The following is a 22,220-nucleotide window of genomic DNA, read 5'->3' as shown; positions in this document are numbered from 1 at the left end:
ATCTAAAATAGGTCAGAAGAATTGCCTTTTAAAGTACCCATTTTTCTCCAGTGAATATGAAAGGAGTTCAGGTTGGCTTAGATGTGGATGCCTACAGATACAGACATCTGATGCCAGGGAAGGCGAATCCTACTTGTGACACAGGCAGAGGTGACATCCAGTTCTTCAAGAGGGGATACAGACTTTAGAAAAGGACAGTACTTTTTGTGCACATAGTTACTGTCTTTTTTCCCCTTCCTGCTAGTCATTTCTCCCAATCCACATGCAGCACCAATGAATCAAGGAAGGCTCCTCCAGAACAAATCTTATTGCTTTTAAGAGCTCATCCATATTGTGTACTACAGAAGACAGTGAATGTTGCATTATAGTATCTACTGACAAATGGAGCAAAAGTAAGGCAGATCTCAATTCTAGCATATGCTGTCATTTGAGTCCTCCTTCCTGCAGGAATAGGTGTTTTTTATTGGAGTGCTTGTACACAAATTTAGGGCCACCATATTGATACCCATATGAATGATCAAGAGTAATTGAATGTATATTTACACATACTTCACAGACCTCTGAACTTGCCATCTTTATAGTTCTCTATAAACTCATTTTCAGATCTTCTTGCCCATCCTTCCAATTAATTCCAGTCCTGTTATCTCAGCTTTTTATTCTCTCTCTTGCTTTGCTTTGTCCTATCTCAGCTTGCCCTATTATACTGTCTCCCCCCTCACCCCCCCCTTTCCCCTCTTCCTTCACTTTTTCCCAGCCCAGCTTCCTGTGAGTTCAAACTGATCAACCTAGATGATCTCCTTGGTCATAAAAATCTACAAGTCTCTGAGGTTTTTGCATGTCTCCCACCAGCCTCCAGGACTGCTACAGCTAATTTTGAGACATTCCCTTTATCCAGACAGACAGTTCTTCCACATATCATTTCCCCAGAGGTTTTTTGCTGATGCCAGTCTTCAATCCCAGATATGTCTCCCTTTCTTCCTAACTCCCCCCCTTTCCCATCTGTATTCTCTCTGTATTTTTTTTAAATAACCAACGTATAGGATTATTAGGAACACAAAGACAAAAGCATTTGCACTCTTGGGTCAGCAGAGTCCACAAAGACACAGATTTTGGCTGCAGGAAAATCCCCTCAGCTGGACACTGAAACATTAACAGAAAAGGTATTATCTCTGGAATTCACACCTTTAAACCTCTGGGGTGTTCTTCAAAATATATGCAAACTAATTTTTCAAAATTTTTTAACTCTGGGCAAGTATTGTAGATATCACTCCAACAGAAATGTCCAAACTTCAGAATGTTGTTTGCAAAAAGTTCTGCAGGACTTCATGCTTTGAAAATTGGCAGCTATAAAATTTTAAAGAGAAATACGTATCTGTAGCTTTTCCTTGGAAATAATTGCATCATTTGAGTTGAAACTTCAGTCCAAAAATCAGCATGAGGCAAAAATGGAAAATTTTAGCCCCAGCATTTCACGTTTGGCATAACTGAGCAGGGGGGGGGAGGAAAACAGGACAGGTCAAGCATCTAGCATCTCAGTAATAAACAGTATGCCAGCCCCATCTGTAATTATCATGAAACATGACAACCTGTAACTAGTAGCTGTCTTGGACCCATCTGCACTCTCTCCCTAAGGATATAGTAACAACTGCTAACCCATAAACCATCATAAGACTAAAAGAATATGTAAAAGTAAATATGGGACCTTGTCTATGACTTAATTTCCAGAATCACTGAAACCACTTTGCTTCTGGCCTATTTGAAGTGGCACTTCCCTGAAACAATGGCAGCTCTTCCATTCCACTGGCAAAGGGAGTCTGGTGGAGACCACGCATGGGGAAGGGAGTTGTACTTTTTAGTTGTGCTTTTCACTGTTTCTATCTGCTTCAGAGACCTTGGTATGTTTCCAGGTGCAGCTACATAGTAGGACATGCAGGCAGGGGCATGAGTAGTGCTGATGAGGAGAGTCTGTGGCATCCTGCCCTTGGAGGCTGATGGATATCCAGGGAGTTAATGCTTCTTTCAAGCTGCATTAACTCCTGCAGGATCCCCTTGGCAGCTGGTGCTGTGCAGCTGCAGGGAGCCTGTCAGTGGCAGCACAGTTCCCAGGGGGGAAAATTCTCATATGTTATCCATGGAGATGTTTGTTTCCCCCATGTGGAATGGTCCTTATGCTTTCCGTGTCTATTGTGTTTTGGTTTTAGAAATAAGTTCCTCAAGAGGCAGTTGTGTTTGTTACTAATAAACTATCTTTGCAATTGCAGGCCTATTTAGAGAATACTCCGTTTAGATTCAGATTCTGTTTATTTTGCAAAGTTACGAATCAGATACATACGTCCTGATGCTCTCTCACATACACCAAACCTAAACTCAGGGTTACTGGCAGGTGGTGAAGGAGGCTATTTTTTTCTTAAAAACATACCAACAGCTTGAAATAAGGACAACATCTTTTAAAAACGGAGATGATGTAAGAACTGTCCAAGCACCCCACTCCCCATGTCTGTTTCTATGGTTTTACAGTCACCATTTCCTATTAAAAACAAAAAACAAAAACCAAACACCCCCACACGAAGAAGGGGAACTGACTGCAGACAGTATAAGCAGCATGCCCGACTACCTGTATCCAATACAGACAGTAAACAAACTGAAAAGAAGGAAGGTGATGATCCCCCGGTTCCTTCCTGCCTCGGTGGCAACGCCTGGATTTGGCACCATCCCTGCTCAGCTCGTGGGAACAGAGGGGACCTCGCTCGCCAGGGCTACGGCCTCTGCCCGGGCTGGGGCTGGCCCAGGGCCTCAGCTGCTCCTCGCTGCCGACTGAAAGGCGGCTTCGCCTCACCCCGCCGAGCGAGGCCCCCTTCTCCACGGCAAACCCCCCCGCCTCTGCCTCTCTGGAACGCTGCCGTTACCTACCCTACGCTAAATGCCTGTCTGTTCCGCCCCTCCCGCTTCTCCCCTTTGATTAGGTCCTGGTGAAGCAGGCAGGGAAAGCTTTGCTGCAAAAACCAGCTTGCCTGGAGCAGGCTTTCACGGGGAGTTTCCGCAGCCCACGGGCGGCGGCGCTGCCCAGCCCAGCCCTGCGCCGCGCTGGCTGCCAGGCCGCAGCGCGGGTGCCGCAGCCGCCGGGCCGGTTGCTAGGCAACCTCCCCTCAGCGCCGCTCCGTGCCGGCGAGCCCCGCCGCCATTGCAGAGCCGCGTCCCTTCACAGCCCCACAGCCCCCCGTCCGTCTGCCCTGCCGAATTTTCACCCGGTGTCGCCGGTTCGAGCGACATCGGCCTGCCCGTCTTCCCCTGTAGCCCGGTGTGGCAATGGGAGGTGACGAGGCCCAGGGCGGAGGTTCGGCTGCCGCACCTGGGCGGCCGGCAGCGGGGGCGGGCTGGGGAGGCGGGACCGCGGGCGCGCCCGGCGCTGCGGCCTGCGCCGCCCTGCCTTCCCCTTCCCTTTCCACTTCCGCAGCGCCCGGTGTGTTGGCTCTGCGGCGTTAAAGGGAGCAGGTGGAAGTGGCTTGGGGTTGAAGTGGAAGCTGGCTGCCCAGTCTGCTGAGGTGGAGGGGTCCTTAGCCATTTGTCCTTGACTTGAGGGGAGTTTGGCCCGGCTTTGCTGTCAGACCTGGGCTTATGTAAACAATAACTGAAAAAGCAGGGGTTTGTTCATAGGTTGTGTTGGCAAGAGGAGACAGTAAGAGGCTATAAAAGTGCAAACGCACAGTGTTGTCCACAATCAGTTGTCAGTAGGTTCAGAATCATGGTTTATGTTGTTCATCCAAAGTTGCTAGGCAGTTGTTAGGGGGATACTAAAATCTCCTACCTACCTGGTGTCTTTTATCCAAAAGGATATAAATTATATATGATTGAATTTTCTGTAGTCATGCTGTAGTTAAGATTTAATGGCAATTTCATTCTAAACATCTTTACATAATGCCCATACTGGGAATGTTAAACTCAGGGTTCTGGTTTGTCAGGAAAGAAATCACAGCATGTTTTATTAACAGCATAAGTAGTCAGCACACTCTCCTATTCAGGCATCTGGAAATATCTAGCTCATCCCATACATATGGCACTTCTGTTATCATTACATCTTTGAATTGTATAGTCACTCTCCCCACACAAACACACTAAAAATGGATATATCTCTAGCCTGACACTTACACAAGAATGTACTTGTGGGGATACATTTCTCACAATGGGTATCAGGGCAAAGATTGATTTGATGAAAAGCCCACCTCAGCTAGATGGCTGAAAGGCCTGAATCACTTAACCAGCTTCATTAGGGATTTGGTGAATGCTCTTCTGCATTATTTTGTCTCCCACATTGCTGTTTGCTTTGGAGACAGTATATTTCTGTTTTTGTACAGGGAAACTGTTGTTTTGAATCTTTCTCAGGTGTGAATTGCCCTTTGTTTTTTCTTCTGGTTATGGAGCACCAGAGGAGCTCATCTGAGTCTGGCAGAAAGCTTATTTCACTGTATACAAAAAAAAAAAAAGAATGGTATTTTCATCAAGTGAAAAGAACAAGTTGTCTAATGCTAGAAGGAAGGACTTAAGGGCCTCTTATCTGGAAAAACAAATAGCTTTTTGTTCATTCACTGACACTTGATTGAAAATCAGAAACTGTTCAGAGACCATTTCTGATAAAAGAGAAAAATAGATTAGGTAGCTATAACCAAATGCAGTAATTGCCAGTTATTGGCTAACAGTAAAGATAATGATCAACTGATTTTTCATACTTCCTTGGAGTACATCTTGCCATAGCTGTATGGGCAGTACCCTGAAATAAGTTTTAAAAAGAGTGAGAAAACTGGTTTGAAGGAACCCCCAAATTTTCCCAACAGTGTTCTTTGTATACCTATTTTCATGTTACATGATCCTTGCTGCACATTTTGCATAAAATGCCGTCCTGATGTTATGATGTCCATGTTGAGAGGCAGAAGTGATCCTGGTCACCTCCTGATCTTGGAAGAGCAGTCCTGAGGCTGTTGTAACTGAATGCTAGCCCAATTTGATCCCTAGATTTGCTAGTGTTTGGGCATTTTAATAAACCTTTTTGCTTTTTTATCCTACCTATAATCGGTTCTACAGCAGATTCAGGATCTGTGCTAGTATTTGTTGACTGTACAATTGTTAGAGCTCTGTTCAGCTCTAGCATTCAAACGCTGAAGATCCATTTATTCGTACTCTGGCGCCTTAAGCCCTGTTGAGTTTTGCACGTAGGAGAAGCACTGAAATTTGGAAGACACTGTAGGTAGATACTCAGCTAGTCCTTTACGCTTTAAAAGTGAAGGAACATACTAAGCCTCTTAATTTCTTTTCTGTAGTGTGATGGATCAGCTCTTTGATCTGTCTAAAATCCGGCCACTTTTTTGTAGTTTTCAGCCAGACCGGTAAGCTGATCTGGCTAAAATGCAGAGGTGCAGAAATGCTCAAGCCAGCACAGTGGGAAATGCCCATGGTAAGAGTGGGTGGAGAATGGGGCTGTCCCTTCTGACTGCATCATCTCATATTGGCTTAAGATTTTCAGAAACTGCATTTTTAAAGGTGTCTTGCTACTTAAGCATCCCTTTAAAATTCTGGACAATGTGTAGGAAGCCGTAGTTTTATACAGCTCTTCTAAGAGCCGTTTGGAAAAATTTGTTGTATAGAAACACCTACTGTTCAAATCTCACAATTCAGCACATAGATACTGTACGAAGAGACCTCTGTCAGAGCTCTGACTCCTGAACATACAATGCAGCATAGTATGAAACACACAAACCCCAAGCACAGGAAAACTTCTTTATTTGCTATTTACTAATTTCAACAGTGGAGTAGTGAGACCATAAATCTTAGCAGAGATACTATACCAGCTGTAAACCTGCCACCTTCAGCCAGGGCAATCATGTTACACAGTCTTTCACGCAGTGCCATGGGGTGATGACACATCCAGAAGGGCTATAGCCCTTTGAGACAGAACAGGGTTTTTTCCAGTATTTATTTTACCCATGTATAGGAATAGCAGTGATGAGAGGTGCAGGTAAGAGAATGGACTATGAAATAGCTTTTCTACAGTTGATTGCTTACTTTCTTTATGTCAGGCTAGGGGAAAAGGAAAACACTGTAAGGAGAGAGAGGTGCATAAAGAGAAACTGGGGGCACATCTCTCCTGTTCCACACCAATGCTTCTTTAGGCACTCTTGTCTCTTTCTCTGTAAAGAAGTTGTTGGGACTTTCCTCCACACAATGTCAGTTTTTTTCTATCTTGCACCCCACTGACTCTTCAAGAACTTTCTCAGCCAACAGTGACAGAAATCAAAGCCCCCTTCTTTTCTGCTTCTCTGGTATATAAACAATAAGCACTTGGTCCCTTGAGGCCTGGGGAGAAACGTAACAGATGGAGCAGCACAAAACAGTGAGAAACCTACGTTTATTAAGACCCGTAAACAGTGAGGGTAAACACTGTTACAAGTTTCTTGATTCTCATCCTGATCAGTTTTGCTACAGATCTCACACTCATCACTGATGTTTCTTTTTACAAGGCCTAGCCTTTCTTAAAGCCCTTGAATGATTGTGGTGTGTCTACTCTGTGCTCATTCTTTATTTTCACTGTTAAAAGGTTTTCCTAACAAATCCCTCTTGTTGCAGTTTAACCCCACAACCTGTTTGCCTGTATGCCAGATAAAAAGAAAACAAATTCATCCTCTTCCTTGGAGAAGCTTTCTAGACATATAAAGACTGTCATTGTGCCTTACATCAATCTTTTCAATGTAAAATTAAGACAGAAAGAACTCAAATAAATCCCACAATTCCTTGGATGTTTTCTCGTAAGTTATGTTTTTATTGCTGTCGTCTGAATTCTTTCCAGGTGGCCCCCATATTTTTTGAAATGTAGTACCCAATTTCACAGAATCATTCATTCAGGTTGAAAAAGACCCTTTGGATCATTGAGTCCAACCATCAGCCCTACTCTGCAAAGTTCTCCCCTACACCATATCCCCCAACATCTCATCTAAACGACCCTTAAACACATCCAGGGATGGTGACTCCACCACCTCCCTGGGCAGCCTATTCCACTGTCTGACCACTCTTTCTGTGAAAAAATTTTTCCTAATGTCCAGTCTAAACCTCCCCTGTTGGAGTTTAAAGCCATTCCCTCTTGTTCTTTCATTAATTACCTGTGAGAAGAGACCAGCACCAACTTCTCTACAATGTCCTTTCAGGTAGTTGTAGAGAGCGATGAGGTCTCCCCTCAGCCTTCTCTTCCTCAAACCAAACAGTCCCAGCTCCTTCAATCTCTCCTCATAAGATTTGTTCTCCAGGCCATTCACCAGCTTTGTTGCTCTCCTCTGCACTCTGCACTCGCTCCAGCGAGTCTCTTGTGTTGAGGTGCCCAAAACTGGACACAATACTCCAGGTGTGGCCTCACCAGTGCAGAGTACAGGGGGACTATCACCTCCCTACTTCTGCTGGTCACACTATTTCTAATACAAGCCAGGATGCCGTTGGCTTTCTTGGCCACCTGGGCACACTGCCGGCTCATGTTCAGCTGCTTGTCAATTAGAACGCCCAGATCTTTCTCTTCCAGACAGCTCTCCGGCCACACCTCCCCAAGCCTGTAGCGATGCATGGGGTTGTTGTGGCCCAAGTGCAGGACCTGGCACTTGGCCTTGTTGAAGCTCATCCCGTTAACGTTGGCCCACCGATCCAATCTGTCCAAGTCTCTCTGTAGTGCCTCGCTATCTTCATGCAGATCGACATGCCCACTTAACTTGGTGTCATCTGAGAACTTACTGATGATACAGTTTGGACATACCACTCCAACTAGAAGAGTAGAAGATCATTTCACAACTTTATAAATCCAAGTACTTGCTTTTTTTGGCAAGACTGAGAGTTTTCACTCATGCTTGGTTTGTGATGCAGTAAGTACTCTAGATCTTTTCCTGCGGAGCTATTGGTGGGGTTCTGATGCTCATCCTGTAATTTTTCATCTATTTAGTCTTGCCTAAATATAAAATGTAGCACTTGTATCTCCTGAATTGCATCATTTTTTGAGACCATTTTGTTATTTGTCAGAACATTTTAAATACTAATACTGTCCTCCTGTTTACCTGTAGCTCTCCCAGTTTCATGTCATCTCTGAAGCTAGCAAACATGTTTTTCAGTCATCTCGATCACCATGAATAATTTAGTAGTATAGTAAGTGTTTTAAGTAGCATGGGGGGAAGAGGTGACAGGAATTTCTTTAGATTCAGTGTATTTGATTAAACATATACTATTTACAAGATTAAATATATACTATTTACAAGAAAAAAAAAAGCTCCCTTTTCCCTTTTCTACCCCTTTTGCAAAAAGTACTATTTCATTTTAGAGCATAAACTTCAGGGTTTTTTTAAGATTAAAGTTCTTATAGTATTAACATATTTTGCAAACTACAGCAAATGCCACAGTAACATATGCTTTGGTCAGAGTTGCTTGTCACTGTTATAATTTTGGGAGAGATTTTATTTAAAATTTAATTAATTCTTTCAGCAAAGAAAGTGGAACTATGCCAATGTAATCTGCTCCAAAAGTTGGGAGGCATTGTCAAAGAATGAGCAAGCTATTATACAGAAAGGAGTAGATGAGCTTGATGACTGGTGTTACTGGAATGAGATGAAATTCAGAACTATAAATGAAAAGTCATGCACTTAGGGAAATTCTAATATAGTACAGGAACACACAGCTGGAGAGTAAAAGGATCACAGAACCACAGAATGACGGCAAGTTGCCACTTGCACATTTTAATGCTTCACTTTAGCATTGAACAAAGACAGTTAATTTTTACAGATTTCTCAGGAGAAGTTGCTAATCTGTTTTCCTTCTGATTTTATTAATCAGGATTGTCTGTAGATGAAGGGCTCCTAGACAGCCAGGAAGAGACTCAGAAGTTTCTCTCAGCTCGGTCCTGTCAAAAATCATTCACCCTCCTGTAGAGTTTCTTTATATATGACACTGAACACTTCTTCAGCTCTACCCTTTATGTGGGCCACGAGTGTTTCGCCAGATGATTAAAAGACAAAGTACACTTCAGGCTTTCAGGTGTGCCATAGTAGTGGGAAGGTGGATACCACTGGTGATAAAATTATTCATAAAATGTACTCACGGCTGTAGGTAGGAAGCTAGACAGAAGTCGGAAGTTACCTATTACCAGAATTATTCTTACTCCATGTTTATAGTTTAGGTAAATTTTGACCCTGTTTGAACAATGTAGGTTATGTTGGATTGGTTTCTGATTGATATTTACTACTTGATTTGATAATTTTCCCTTCCTATCTCTACTAATTTTATCTGCTATATTTACTATAGCTACGTAGTATCTAATTATTTTAATATATTTTAAAGATTGTTACTAGCTTCTCTAGATGTACTAATGTGGTCTCCTCTTTAGGAGTATATATATTTCTCTTTTAGATTGCAAAGATCATATTGCATTTCCTGCCTATTCTCTCTAAAATGCTTGTTCTTTTCACCTTACAGTCTAGTAAGAGTGTAGACCCAAGCATCTAAGGCAATGGTATACAACGTCCCACTGACTATTTGCTTTTTGTTTTTACTTTTCACTGTCCTTCCTAACACTACACATGTAGATTGTATAGCACTGGTGGAAATCAGATTGACATCTCAGATAATTTCAGACCCATACAATAAGAAACAAATAATTAAACACTTTAACTTAATATACCATTAACGGCAGAATGAAGCTCCTTTTCCATATTGTGTGAATTAGCCCAGCTTTTCAGGTACTTGGTTTACTGTAACTTTCATAAGCAGTTGTACAAACACATATGTACATTTCCACACATATAAATAATCAAAATACTTTTGTAGTTAGAAGCTCATTTACTCCTTCTGTGAATCTGTGCTGTCTCATAATCCTCTTATTTTGAGACTGCAGAGCAGTTCCAAGTAAACCACAGTCCTAATCAGAGCCAGCCAGAAGTTTTCATCCAAAGCATTTTAACAACAAAAAAAAAAGGTTACATGGAATTGTTTGCAAAATTCCTATTGATTTCATTGAATCATTTGTGAAGTTGGAAAACCCTATCAAAGACTTTTCTAAAAAGGCTTTTAACATTATTTTGAAATATTGTGCAATGTTTAAATTATTCAAAACCAAATAGATACTTCTGATGTGGTTAAATTATATTTCTCATTTGACAGATTTTTTCTTAGTTGCTAAAAATGTCAAAACCACTATTTTGATCCAGTCAAACTGTTCATTCACCACAATTACTAAAGAACCAAATTATCAATATTTGTCTCTCTTCATTGTCCTTTTTTCAAAGCCACAGTGGCATTTCTTCAGCTACTGTATTCTTTCCTTCTCCAACCTCTCTCACTTTAGAGTGACTCCTTGCTTTTTATGACTTTCCACAGCTTCTTTAGTCCTCTTTGCAGCTGAAGGAAAGGAGATGGCAGAGGGACAGAAGTAAAAGACTGCCTGAAGGTCTGAATCTATAGATACAGGAATGTGTTGCTTGAAAAGTTTGAGAGAAATTTGGGTACATGTAAGAGAAGGAGGGAAGGACAGAAGGTTGATGGTGGGGAAAGAGAGAGGCTAAAAAAGTGGTATTGGTGCTGCGGGGGAAAAAGTATACAAATCAGTAAGCATAGAAAATACAGAGAAAGCAGGAGAGTGAAGAGAGGTGGGATGGCATTTTGGTGGAGTGGTGCCCAAAGATGATGTCTTATTGATTTGCTACATGGGAGGGGCTTACAGTGCTCCTGATCATGATCTCCCCCCTGCTACAGTGGGTGATTTCTGTACAGGCATTCACCACTGCAGTGAGCACTCAATACTGCCATCCTTCCCTCCCTCTCATTGCTGGCTTTTGCAGATTTAGAAAGAATACACAGCAAATATATTGTTTAAATTTATTTTAGAAAACTAATACAAGCTATAGTTTAAAATAATCCAGACTGCCGATAGACCAGAACAACTGCTTTGGCTGTACACTGTGCAACCTCCATTTTTCTAGTTATCTTATTTTGCTATCCCTCCTACTTTCTTTCTATGTCACCATCACAGTTTTAACAGCTATCGCCTCATCAGCAGTAGCTGCTATATATTCAGAAGAAATTCTGAGAATGCTGAGACCTGTCTGGTTATATAAAATCGTGTATTTTAGTCCCAGAGTCTCAGTTTAAGCAAGCGTTCGAGCATACAAAAATTCTTTACCGTGTCTAACAAGAATCTACGGATGTATACCAGTACCATCTAGTGGCAATAAGAATTATAACACTCAGAAGGCTCGCACAGGAAATGCCAGATTTGACTTCAATAACCAGGATCCCTTCAGCAGGAAGTTAGGTGTGGTCTGTAGAAGGAGACTTTAAAAAAAAAAAAAAAAAAAAAAAAAGGAAAAAAAAAAAAAAAGAAAAAAGGAAAAGACATGATGGAATTTTAGCTGCAGTCTTCCTTGGTGCCATTCCAAACCCACATAAGTGCAAGATTCTTCACTGGTAATGAATTTTTAATTCTTTCCTGCAGTATTAAAACAGGATTATGCCTTTCCTCCCCTGTAATTAATGTAAAATCTAACAAGATTCTGCAGCAGGACCACTTTCCTCTTCCTAATTAACCCTTCTGCTGCTACTAGTCTGTGCAGCTTCCAGCAGCAGTTTGCTCCAGACCGTCCATGACAGAATGCACCAGGTGCATTTGCCTGCAATGGAAGAGCATGCTCCTGGGGGACCTGCAGGAGTTGGGATGTGTGTGGATGTCTGTGTAGGTGTAAACGGCTATGTGCATATGGTTGAAAAGGGGGAGAGAGCATCGTGTTGCAGTTTATTTATCAGGCTTCAAAAATATGAATTTGTTGCAGCTGTGCTGGTGTAGGTGTATTTAGTGAGACAGTAAAATAGGATTATGCTGATTGTATTCTAACTATTGTACCGTTTTAATTTGGTAATTGTTTCTTGGGTATATTGTCTTACACGGAAGTTGTTACTTTTTTATTGCATTTGCTATATTTTGAATGTGCTTACTCAGGAGAAGGACTCGAGAAAAATTCTTGAAGGCTATGGCAGAGATCCCATTTATGATTTCAGATCAAAGTATTTGCATTACGAATATTTTCCACTTGTTCTTTTTAACTGAACTGTCTGGAGACATTAAGAAGAGATGGTTCAGCTCTTGTTAGTGAAAATTGTGAAAAATATAAACAACTGGTATGGTATCAGACATAAAAGATCTAAGTGGAGTATGTAATGATTAAAGATCATTTTTGTCTAATTCAGCAATTCTTCCAGTGCACAGTGTGTTGCCAGGCAGGGGATCTGAATACAGGTGCTTATGCCTGAATCTTGTTTCCTGAGCTGGCAGCTCTGCAAAGGCAGCATATTTGTACCTGAAGAGAAGGGGCATCTCACATTGCATTCAACTGATCCCTCTGGCCTTACACGGCAGTAGTGGATTTTAGGAGTCATTTCTAGTCCTTATAGGTAGAGGGAGGGTTGGTCCAAGGTGCAACATTCAGGATAATAAAGAGGTGAATTGTCAGGAGTCTCCTCAACATCTAACCAGAAACACTTCAGAGCTGTTAATTCCTCACACTGAATGTGGTGGAAAACACCTCCTACTTTATTCACTGGAACGGATAGCATTACCCTCGATAAAGGCAAGAAGATATTACTGTCTTTTATGTGACATTTTTTTATACAGTCTGTAGAATTGACAATATATCATCACAAGCACTAAGTGAATTTTAAACTAAATGTTTTAAGAATTGATACCTTCCAGACAACTCTAAGAGGCCAGCTGCAAAGGAAGATGGTTTGTCTTGAAATAAAAACAAATTTTAAAATCCATTTCACAGCAGCCTCCTCTTGGATGATAATGACTGAATTTAATAAGATGTCCCACAGAAAATTCTGTGAAGGTATATTCCTTTACGTTGTAGCTATTTGTGTTGCTCTAAATTTTTTCTGTGTTTTTTATATTTTTAGCACTTTTTTATGAGAGAGGCTGAACAGTAATTAAGAGGTGCAGGATGAAAAGATGGCACAATCAGTGCTGGTACCGCCAGGACCTGACAGCTTCCGCTATTTCACGAGAGAATCACTTGCAGCTATCGAGCAGCGTGTCAATGAAGAAAAAGCTAAAAAATCCAAACAAGAACGCAAAGATGATGATGATGAAGATGGCCCAAAGCCAAATAGCGACTTGGAGGCAGGAAAGACGCTACCATTTATTTACGGTGACATACCTCCTGGAATGGTGTCCGAGCCCTTGGAAGACCTGGACCCATATTATATCAATAAAAAAGTGAGTGTGTTGTATATTTCTATCAGACTTTAAGAAGATTAAAATAGAAGGAACCTCCTATAGACATAGTATTTCCAGTATTTTGGTCCTGGTCTTTACTTCTAATACGTTCCTCCGCAGCTGATTTCATTTCACAGAAATCTCAGTTGTATGAACAGAAGTTAGTAATGAAAGTTTGTGGGACCTGGTCTATTGGTAGAGATGTATTCAGGTTTATTTTAATATACCTAGTATTTTACTAAAATTTGTGACTTTCAGTGGTTTATACATAGGAGAATAGAAGAAGTAGCACAGGGGTTATCTTTAGAATTATTCTTTTATTAATTGCTGTATTATAGATGTGAAAGGAGCAGATCTTCACTATGAAACCCATCTCAAAGGTAGCTAGACACCTTCTCACTAGATTTCTTCACTGTCATGTGGAAGGCCTAGGTTGCATTCTCTTATTGCTGGGAAAGATAGGGAAGTATGTAAAGGCAATGTCTCAGGATATGCCAAAGATCATCCTCTTCCATTTTGTACTCTATAGAGGCTTCATATATCCAACTTAGTCTGGGTGAAATATTTTTCATATCCAGATTTATATTGTTCTATGATTGTTATCAAAGAGAAGGCATTTAAAAGAAGGACATAAATAAAGAGGAGATAGGAATTCCTCTTGGAGTGTTGACAGAATGTTACATAATTTTAAAAAGATTTTATAGAGATGTTAATTTTTAGAAAAATAAACCCACATATTTTCTTTTTGTTTGAAGTGATAACAACAACTGTTCTGGCCAAGCACAAAAGTGCTGAACTTTAGACTTTTGACCAGATGGCCTTGGGTTTTCTCCAGAATTCCTGTCCCTCAGATTTTGGCATCATATGTATTGCACCATCATAATTTTTTACCAGTAAAGAAGAAATTACTGATTTTTTTTTGTTTGTTTTTCTGTCTTCAAAATTTTTTTATTGTGCTTTCTTTTCTTTCCTGTGGAAATTAGCTAGTGAATAAAACCAAGTGAATTAAAAAAAAAAAAAACAAAACCAAAAACAAACAACCCAACAACATGAAAGCAAAAAAACTACCTCAAAGAAAAAGGAAGAAAATCCACAAGAATTGTTAGGAGTCCAACTTGAACTAAGTAAAAAAATACAAATGAAGATATTTCCTGCTGGAATTAGTGGTATGCCTCGCCACTGATATGTTGCAACAATAACAATATAGGCATACCGTCATAAACTAAACACACAGAACAGCTTTTAAAAAATCAGATGTACCTTATATGTTCATTGGAGAATTTCTAAAACTCAATTCATGCTATGGAGAATCGTGCTAAATTTGAAAACAAGGTTTTCAATTAAATATTGTGTACTGCTCCCTTTACTCAAGTGATTTACCCTGTTGAAGTCTGGAAGTCAGGCAAATGGAATTTCTGTCAAAGTGCTGATCTCTTTCCTTCTTTCTTTCCCAGTTCTGCAGTAGTAAAAATCTAAATTCAGTGCTGGAAATCCTGAAGTTAGGCACATGTAATATCATGCTTTGGAAACTACAAAAGTCATTCTGCAATTAAGCGTGGATGTGAAGTAAAATCCTGCTGAATTGCTTGTTCCTGAATTGAGAAATGCATAGCAGTTATCTTGATCTTTTCCAGAAGCACAGTGATTTCTAGTAGGAGATGTAAGACTCCAAACTATATGAGCATTGCAATCATAATTTCTCCTATTATTTTTCTTGGTGTTTGCATATCTTTGAACACCCTTGTTTAGGTCAGGCTCCATTTTAATTTTTCAATATGTCTTGATGAGTCAGCATCACACAAATGATGCTTCATCAGAGGTTTTGTCAGAGTAAAGGGAACAGAAAACATTAAAAACTCTGATTTGAGGGCATGTTTTATTGAACTCCAGGAAGAATATCAATAGAGTTGAAAAGCAATGGTAGCGAAGAGTACGTTACAGAGCAATCCTTTCTCCTCTACAATAAAGGACCAAAGTATGGCTTGAGGATCAATGGGTATCTGGGAGTGCAAATACGTTCAGTTTGGAAGTGCTGAAATTATTATTTCAGGCAGAGGGAGGCATTCTGTTTTCAGGATTTCAGCTGCTGTATTTGGCACACCTGCTCAGAAAGCAGAGCATAATCTTTACAAATGCTGCCCTCTGATTCCAGCCGAGGCAGATCATGGCTACTGGCTGTGCTCCAGGTTTGCATGGCTTATGTTCCCTTTGGGCTTTTTAGGGCTGCCACAATGATAGCTGGATCCAGTTACCTTCAGTGAGCATGATCTGTCACCCATGTGTAGAAAGAAGAGATGATAGATAGGAATTTCTCAAAATGCATGGAAATCTAAATGATTTTAAAACTTACTGCATGTTAAATAAAGGCTTTATTCTTCTTTATTTCCCAGGTTTTAAGAGAACTATTACATTTCTAAATGCTTTTTTAAATGTTGGTAGTATGCATGAGTTATTGCTGAAACTGTGGAGAGACAGTGAAAATACATGGATTATTAAATTCTGTATTAGGTAAAAGTAAAGTATGACATCAAAACAGACAGAATTGCAGGTGTGAAACTCTCACAAGAAATAGTTGGGAAGCAATACGTTATTATTTTCTTGCAGTACAGCAAAAACTATTCAGTACATTAGTGTTATGTTGAAAAAATGGTTATTGAACACTGAATTTCCTTATTTTCATGAAGATCACTCTTGAAATTTAGATCACTTTGTAGTACTATTGTCTTAGTACTTTGATGTGATAATTAATGCTGGTTATTTGATTCAGGGAATGTTGAAGTTTTAATGGCTCATTTTTTTAAAGTTATGTAACTCAGTGTGTGTATCATAAAGTATAAAAAGTATACTAATTCTTCAAATATTACGTGCATTTGTACCTTATATACCTGTCTTTGTTTTCTAGCTAGCAATATCAGGATTACTTGTGATACCTAAATAAATGTATTCAAATGTTTTCATGCAATTATATTTATAGTAATTTGGCTGGATTCTACTATGTGTGAACTGGACAAGGGGATTGTTATTCTGGGGGAGGAGTAAATGGAAGAACAGTTTGACCAGATATGATTAATGATGAAATTAAAATGATTCTGGGTTTGAACTTGTAACTTGGTATCTTTTAAAAAATGTTATTTTTCATTCTGTGTTTCTTTTTCCAGACCTTTATAGTATTGAATAAAGGGAAGGCAATATTCCGATTCAGTGCCACCTCTGCCCTGTACATGTTAACTCCTTTCAATCCTCTTAGAAAAATAGCTATTAAGATTTTGGTACATTCATATCCTTTTCAAGTGGTTAGCCTAAAACTGTAGTGAATGAGGTGTTACTTAGTATTTAAATCATTCTCTAACATGTCTCAGGATCAATATGATCTATAGTGCTTTGTCTGTCTTCTACTATTTCCGTCTTCTTTCTTTTTCTTATTACCTTTTTACATTTGTGTTCATTGCTGGATCTTAATATAGTAATATCAGAAGCCAGACAACCAGTCATCATCCTTTACAATTTCTTCCTGTGTCTTTTTTCTTCCCCCACCTATTTTTTCCCTTCCCTCTTATTTTTCCTGTAATCACCACATCTTTTTTAATCTTTTCCCCTCCTCCACATTTTTCATAAACTGCAGATATATTGCTCAAAATACTTTTAGTTCTTCACTGACACTTTGTGTTAAAAATCAAATCTTTGATCCCAGGTTTGTGCTTCCATTAATATTTTGTGAAAATACGGTTTCATTATGCCTTTTCATTTTCTGATTCAGATCACAATTGCAGAAGGATAGGTTGATAAAACAGCTTAGTTTTCTTGTTTTATTATACATTCTTAGTCCTCTGTGTATCTTACCTGTCTATTTTATTTCTTGATCATTATTGCATTATGCACTCATAATCCTGTAGATGTTTTAATTTCAGGCTTCAAGTAGGTTGTGAGAGTTCTACATTGCAGGCAGAGATTTGCAAAGCTAAATGATCTAGATAATGACTTATCTAGTAATTTGTCTTTTTCAGTGTTTTGATAGCTGACTTTAGTAGGCATCCCGTAGTTTTGTGTGTAGCATTACATACAGCGATCCTGAGATCATGGAAATAAATCTTGACAGGATTTTTTTCAATCCTGGTATAATGGAAGTCTGATAATTACAGTGGTTGTTATGTGTTGGATGTTGTTATCAGTGGCTAGCCTACAAATGACTTCAGAAGCCATCATGACACTACATAGCCTGTTTTGTATTTGCTTGCTACAGGTGTCACTACAAATAATTATTTGTCAATTATATGACACTCCTTAGCATGTTACAGTGTTACTCAATTACATGGAATAATGGAATATCATGGGACTGAGATGGTAGTGAAGAGCTAGAGTCACTAAAGTCAGAATGTTAAAAAACTTTGTTTAAAATTGCAGGAATGTATATTCTAGTTATTTCTCCACTGATGAAAGAATAGTGAGGATTTGCAACTCTGAGAGGACATTTCATCTAAAAGGATTTTGAAAGCCTATGTAAAATACAGACTTGTGAAACACTCTTATAAGACATTATTTTTTTCTGTTTTTTAAAATACCTTTCTTTCTCTTCTGCTCTGTTCATATATGAATTACATAGTGAGAAGACAGATTCTGAATAAAGGATTTGAAATATATTTACTGAGCAGAAAAACCAAAGAATTGTTGAATGTAATGCCCCAGTTGTTTGACAGGTCAGAAGACAGAAGTATTTATTATCGCTTGAAGTTTTTTTCATTAATGTAGACATGCAAAGAAAACTTCGTGAGGGGAACCTCACATTACTTCCCACCCCATTATACTCGGATTTCTATTTAGGAGCACCGTGTGAACCTGCATTTTAGTTACAGAAGCTAAAGCCCTTCTCAAAATCGAGCTTTGTCCTCTTTCTAGTTTTAGGTGGTAGTGCCATCATGTGGACGGTTTGTGCATCTGTGTGGTTTTCATTTTCATATTTTTATTTTCATTTCTAAGAATGTCATCAGTCCTGACAGTGAAAGGTTGTAGATCCAGAGCAGTTCTGTTAAAACCAATGAAATTGTCAATGACTTGGACCTGTTCTGGAATTCTTTTTAGATTTCTTCTTTTGTGAATATCGTGTGCCCTCCTTTCCACCAACATTTATGTTACAAAAGCCATATATAAAGCAAACAGTAATAAAATACTTTTCTCCCTAAAATTTCCCTACGCTTTCTCCTACTGTGTGATAACTAGATTTCAATATATGTATTATAATCATAAGCAAAAATGTTGATACATGCCAAATTTTATGGTGAAACATAAAAGAAGAAAAGTGAAGAAAATGTATTTTTCACTGTTTTGTATACAGGAGATAGATCAGATTTGTCTAGATCGTCCAAAATAAATGCTTTTTGTGTTACTCCACTAAATTAGAAGCTAGTACTTCAAACTTTCACATTTTTTTATTCAAAAGAATAAAATTATTCACATTTCCTTATTCAAAAGAAAAAAATCATCTAAGGTCTTCTTAAAATTAAGGGTTGGGTTTTTTTAACATCTTTCAGATTTTCTAATTTTTAGTATGTGATTATTCTCTTTTAGCTATAAAGCAGTGACTGTGGAAGCTTTAACATATTTGGGGATTTTCCCTGAGTGTTAACAGAGCAGTGGAGGGATAAATAGCTCCTGATAGTGGAAATCTGCCAAAGCAGCATGTTATTTGATACTCTTTTTATGAGATTTTCTGGCTTACATTCCTTAACTCTTAACCTACATTATTCAGCATGCTTATCATGTGCACTATTTTGACCAACTGTGTATTTATGACCATGAGTAACCCTCCAGACTGGACAAAGAATGTAGAGTAAGTTAAATGGATTTTCTTTGAATAAGAATCAGTAATCTGAAACATACTGCTGTAAATTATTTTATATTAGGATGGCATCCGCCGGCAGCAGCTACCTTGTTGGCATATCCTTTCAGCAGCTATTCTGCTGCTGGTTTCTTCTGTGTAATATTAAATACGTGTATTTTACAACATGTGCCTCATTGCAAGTTGTTCAGTGTCCATCCTCTGCAGTACTAGATGGGGAATGTAAGAAGAGAAGCTAGTCTTATAACCATGCAAAAAAGTGAATTATAAATATTTTCCACTGCATTCTGTGTACGTCTGTGCAAGAATGCTGGAAAATACACTCTTCCATCTGTATTGCAATAGGTGTTACTGGTAAAGGGGTTGTCTAATGGATGGCAGCGTTCACCATTGTGCAGCTTTCCTTTACCAAAGACAATCTAACAATGGAAAGCTTGTATGAAAAATAAGCTGTTAAAGAAGTGTTTAAGTGGTTGGCTAATCTTCCCATAGGAAAAGGTCCAATATGACATCAGCTACTTGGTGCCAGTATACAGTTGGTGCATATGTTGTGATAGTTCCAAAGCTGTAAACCACAGTGTGAAACACTGCTCTTCATGGTGCTTCATTTTTGCAGTAGCATTTTTTGCTTCTGCTTCTTCATTCCTGACTGCTTTGGATGACACGGACCTGTTTAATCTTCAGTAATCAAAAGTGAAATCGCAGGACTATTACAAGTCAGTGGAGGCATTCTCATTTTGAGTTCAGTATGAACATATATTCAGGATGTCTAGCAAATAGTAAATATTTATGAATAAAGATACTAGCTTGAGTATTTCTTCATGTCATTATATTGTGCTATTTAGATATACAACAGAAGTCCTTCTCATCTTTTGAGTAAAGTTGTGCAGGAAAGACATTTTTAGTAATTGAACTGAAAAAATTCACATTAGAAAATTGGTTTCAGGTTGGCTGAAGTTGGAAAACCAGTTCAAGCCTTTTAAGCAGTTTAATTTGAATTGTTTTCCATTAAAGATATAAATGAAACTAAATTTCAAGATGACATCATTTGGAGATAGAATATTGAAATGACTCAGAGTGCCAGAATTAAATATTTTTATTTTTTACATTTCAACCACATTTTTAGTCAAAACAAGTAGTTGAATTTTATTGGCATTTGTAAAGATTTTTGGTTGTTCTTGCACAGGATTTTGCATCTGAAAACTCTCGTTTCATTCCAGTACTATGCCTGTCTTGCAGAAGGTGAAATACTGGATACACCTACTCTGTAACAAAGTCAATGAGGAGTGATGAGGTTTGGCACATTGCCAGCTCATGGTGCTAAGCAACATTTCAGAATAAAAATAACATTGAAGAAAGAAATTTTTAGTCTGGAAGCAACTTCTGAAATCCTAACATAATCCATCTGTGTGTTTTGTTATAACATGGATTCAGATTGGACATAAACATGCACCAATGAAGTAACTGGGAATTTCGCAACTGTCTCATTGGTATAGATTATAGAATTTGAACTTAAGCTATGGGTTGTCATTTAGTCTTTCAATTGTAATTTGATTCCTCCTTCCTATGGTATAAATTCTGCAAATGTTTAACGTTGGTTGTAACTTTCATTAAATTCTTATCCCACTTAGAAGAAAATAAGAATAAAACAACTAGAGAGCGTAATGTGTAAAGATAACTTGTGTGTGTTTCTATAAACTCTGTCTTGCATATTTTCCTCAGATACACATTCACTGGAATTTATACCTTTGAATCACTTATTAAAATTCTTGCAAGGGGCTTCTGTTTAGAAGATTTTACATTTCTTCGAGACCCATGGAATTGGCTAGATTTCACTGTCATTACATTTGCGTAAGTCTTCTACTTTTATTTTTTTATAAAAAAGATATCTCCGATAGCATGAAATGGGTGACTAAAAATTGCCTCATATTTTGTCAGCCAGAACATTTGGAGCCTGGACTTCCTGCGGTTTCAATATGTTTCTTCTACCTCTTTTACACATTTTAGTATTTCTAACTAAGCATGAGCTGCAGAGGCCAGCATGGTGTGCCAGCCCATTAGGATTGTGAATTCCATGAGCCTGAACTATTCATATCCTGTCTCCTTTCTGCATACCAGAATGAAAGGAATCCTTTTGACTTCCTGCTATAAGCTGACCAAATTAGGTTTCAAACATCAAGTCAGTCAATGTGGTTTATTTTGATAAAACTTCATTTAATTTTGTGGCCAGAAGCATATTTATAACAGGCAAAGTACAGTGAACGGTGAAGAGGTCTTGATCAAAGACCCAAGCAAATAGGATAAAATCTGCCTCAATTCTGAGTAACTGTGATTTAATCCTACAGGTATGTAACAGAATTTGTAAACCTAGGCAATGTTTCAGCTCTTCGAACTTTCAGAGTATTGAGAGCTTTGAAAACTATTTCTGTAATTCCAGGTAAGAAGTAGTTGGTGTAAGGTGTTAGGCCCCTCGTATCTCCAACTGTTATTTGTGTGCTGTCATTGTGTTTGTGTGTGAACTCCCCTATTACAGATATGTGACAGAGTTTGTGGACCTGGGCAATGTCTCAGCGTTGAGAACATTCAGAGTTCTCCGAGCTTTGAAAACAATATCAGTCATTCCAGGTGAGAGCTAGGTTAAACACTGAGGCTGACTTTTGTTCTACAAAGGCTGTACTCACGTTTTCAAAGCATAAGCCTTGTTTGCTACACACTGATAACAAAATAAAAAAGCAGGAGTCAAGACATGTAATTTTATTTAAACTGATTCTTGCTTTTCTTATATTAGCTGTGTTTTCAAAAAAATCAGCCTTTGCGTTTAACAAATTCTTGCATGAGATATTTGCAGTAAACAGCCTATGTGATTTGCATCTTATGACATCAAGCTTTCCTTTACATGTTTTAAATATAAGTTAATTTTAAGCTTTCATACTGATGCAAATTTTATCATTTATTGCAGGCACTTGATATAGCAACTTAATTCAGTTTTAAGTCATGTATAAAAAATTAAACTCTAAAGGATAGCATGGGCCATGCATGGGGTATTGTTTTAAAGATGTCTTTCTTCTCCAAACCATCACCCCTCTTATACTGTAAGAAGATTATTATGAC

General features: G+C 38.7%; 1 protein-coding gene across 5 annotated transcripts in view; it reads left to right on the top strand.

Moving 5' to 3' along the window:
* Nucleotides 1–22,220, top strand: part of SCN2A (sodium voltage-gated channel alpha subunit 2) — a 79,463-nt gene that overhangs the window by 9,244 nt on the left and 47,999 nt on the right. For 2 of the 5 annotated variants that reach the window (XM_074873316.1, XM_074873313.1), the window contains exons 2-6: nucleotides 12,958–13,276; nucleotides 16,435–16,555; nucleotides 19,013–19,100; nucleotides 20,832–20,960; nucleotides 21,643–21,734. In XM_074873316.1, coding sequence (XP_074729417.1) covers nucleotides 13,010–13,276; nucleotides 16,435–16,555; nucleotides 19,013–19,100; nucleotides 20,832–20,960; nucleotides 21,643–21,734 — 697 coding nt within the window. In that variant the 5' untranslated portion in view covers nucleotides 12,958–13,009. Of the gene's footprint in view, nucleotides 1–11,045; nucleotides 11,473–12,957; nucleotides 13,277–16,434; nucleotides 16,556–19,012; nucleotides 19,101–20,831; nucleotides 20,961–21,454; nucleotides 21,547–21,642; nucleotides 21,735–22,220 lie in introns of those variants that run through there. The other 3 variants (XM_074873317.1, XM_074873315.1, XM_074873314.1) reach the window with 2 other exon arrangements.

The sequence above is a fragment of the Strix uralensis genome, chromosome 6 (assembly GCF_047716275.1).
Source record: "Strix uralensis isolate ZFMK-TIS-50842 chromosome 6, bStrUra1, whole genome shotgun sequence".
In the NCBI taxonomy this organism is placed as follows: Eukaryota; Metazoa; Chordata; class Aves; order Strigiformes; family Strigidae; genus Strix; species Strix uralensis.
Note: the sequence above shows the minus strand (reverse complement) of the source record. Positions and strands in the feature narration are given on the sequence as shown.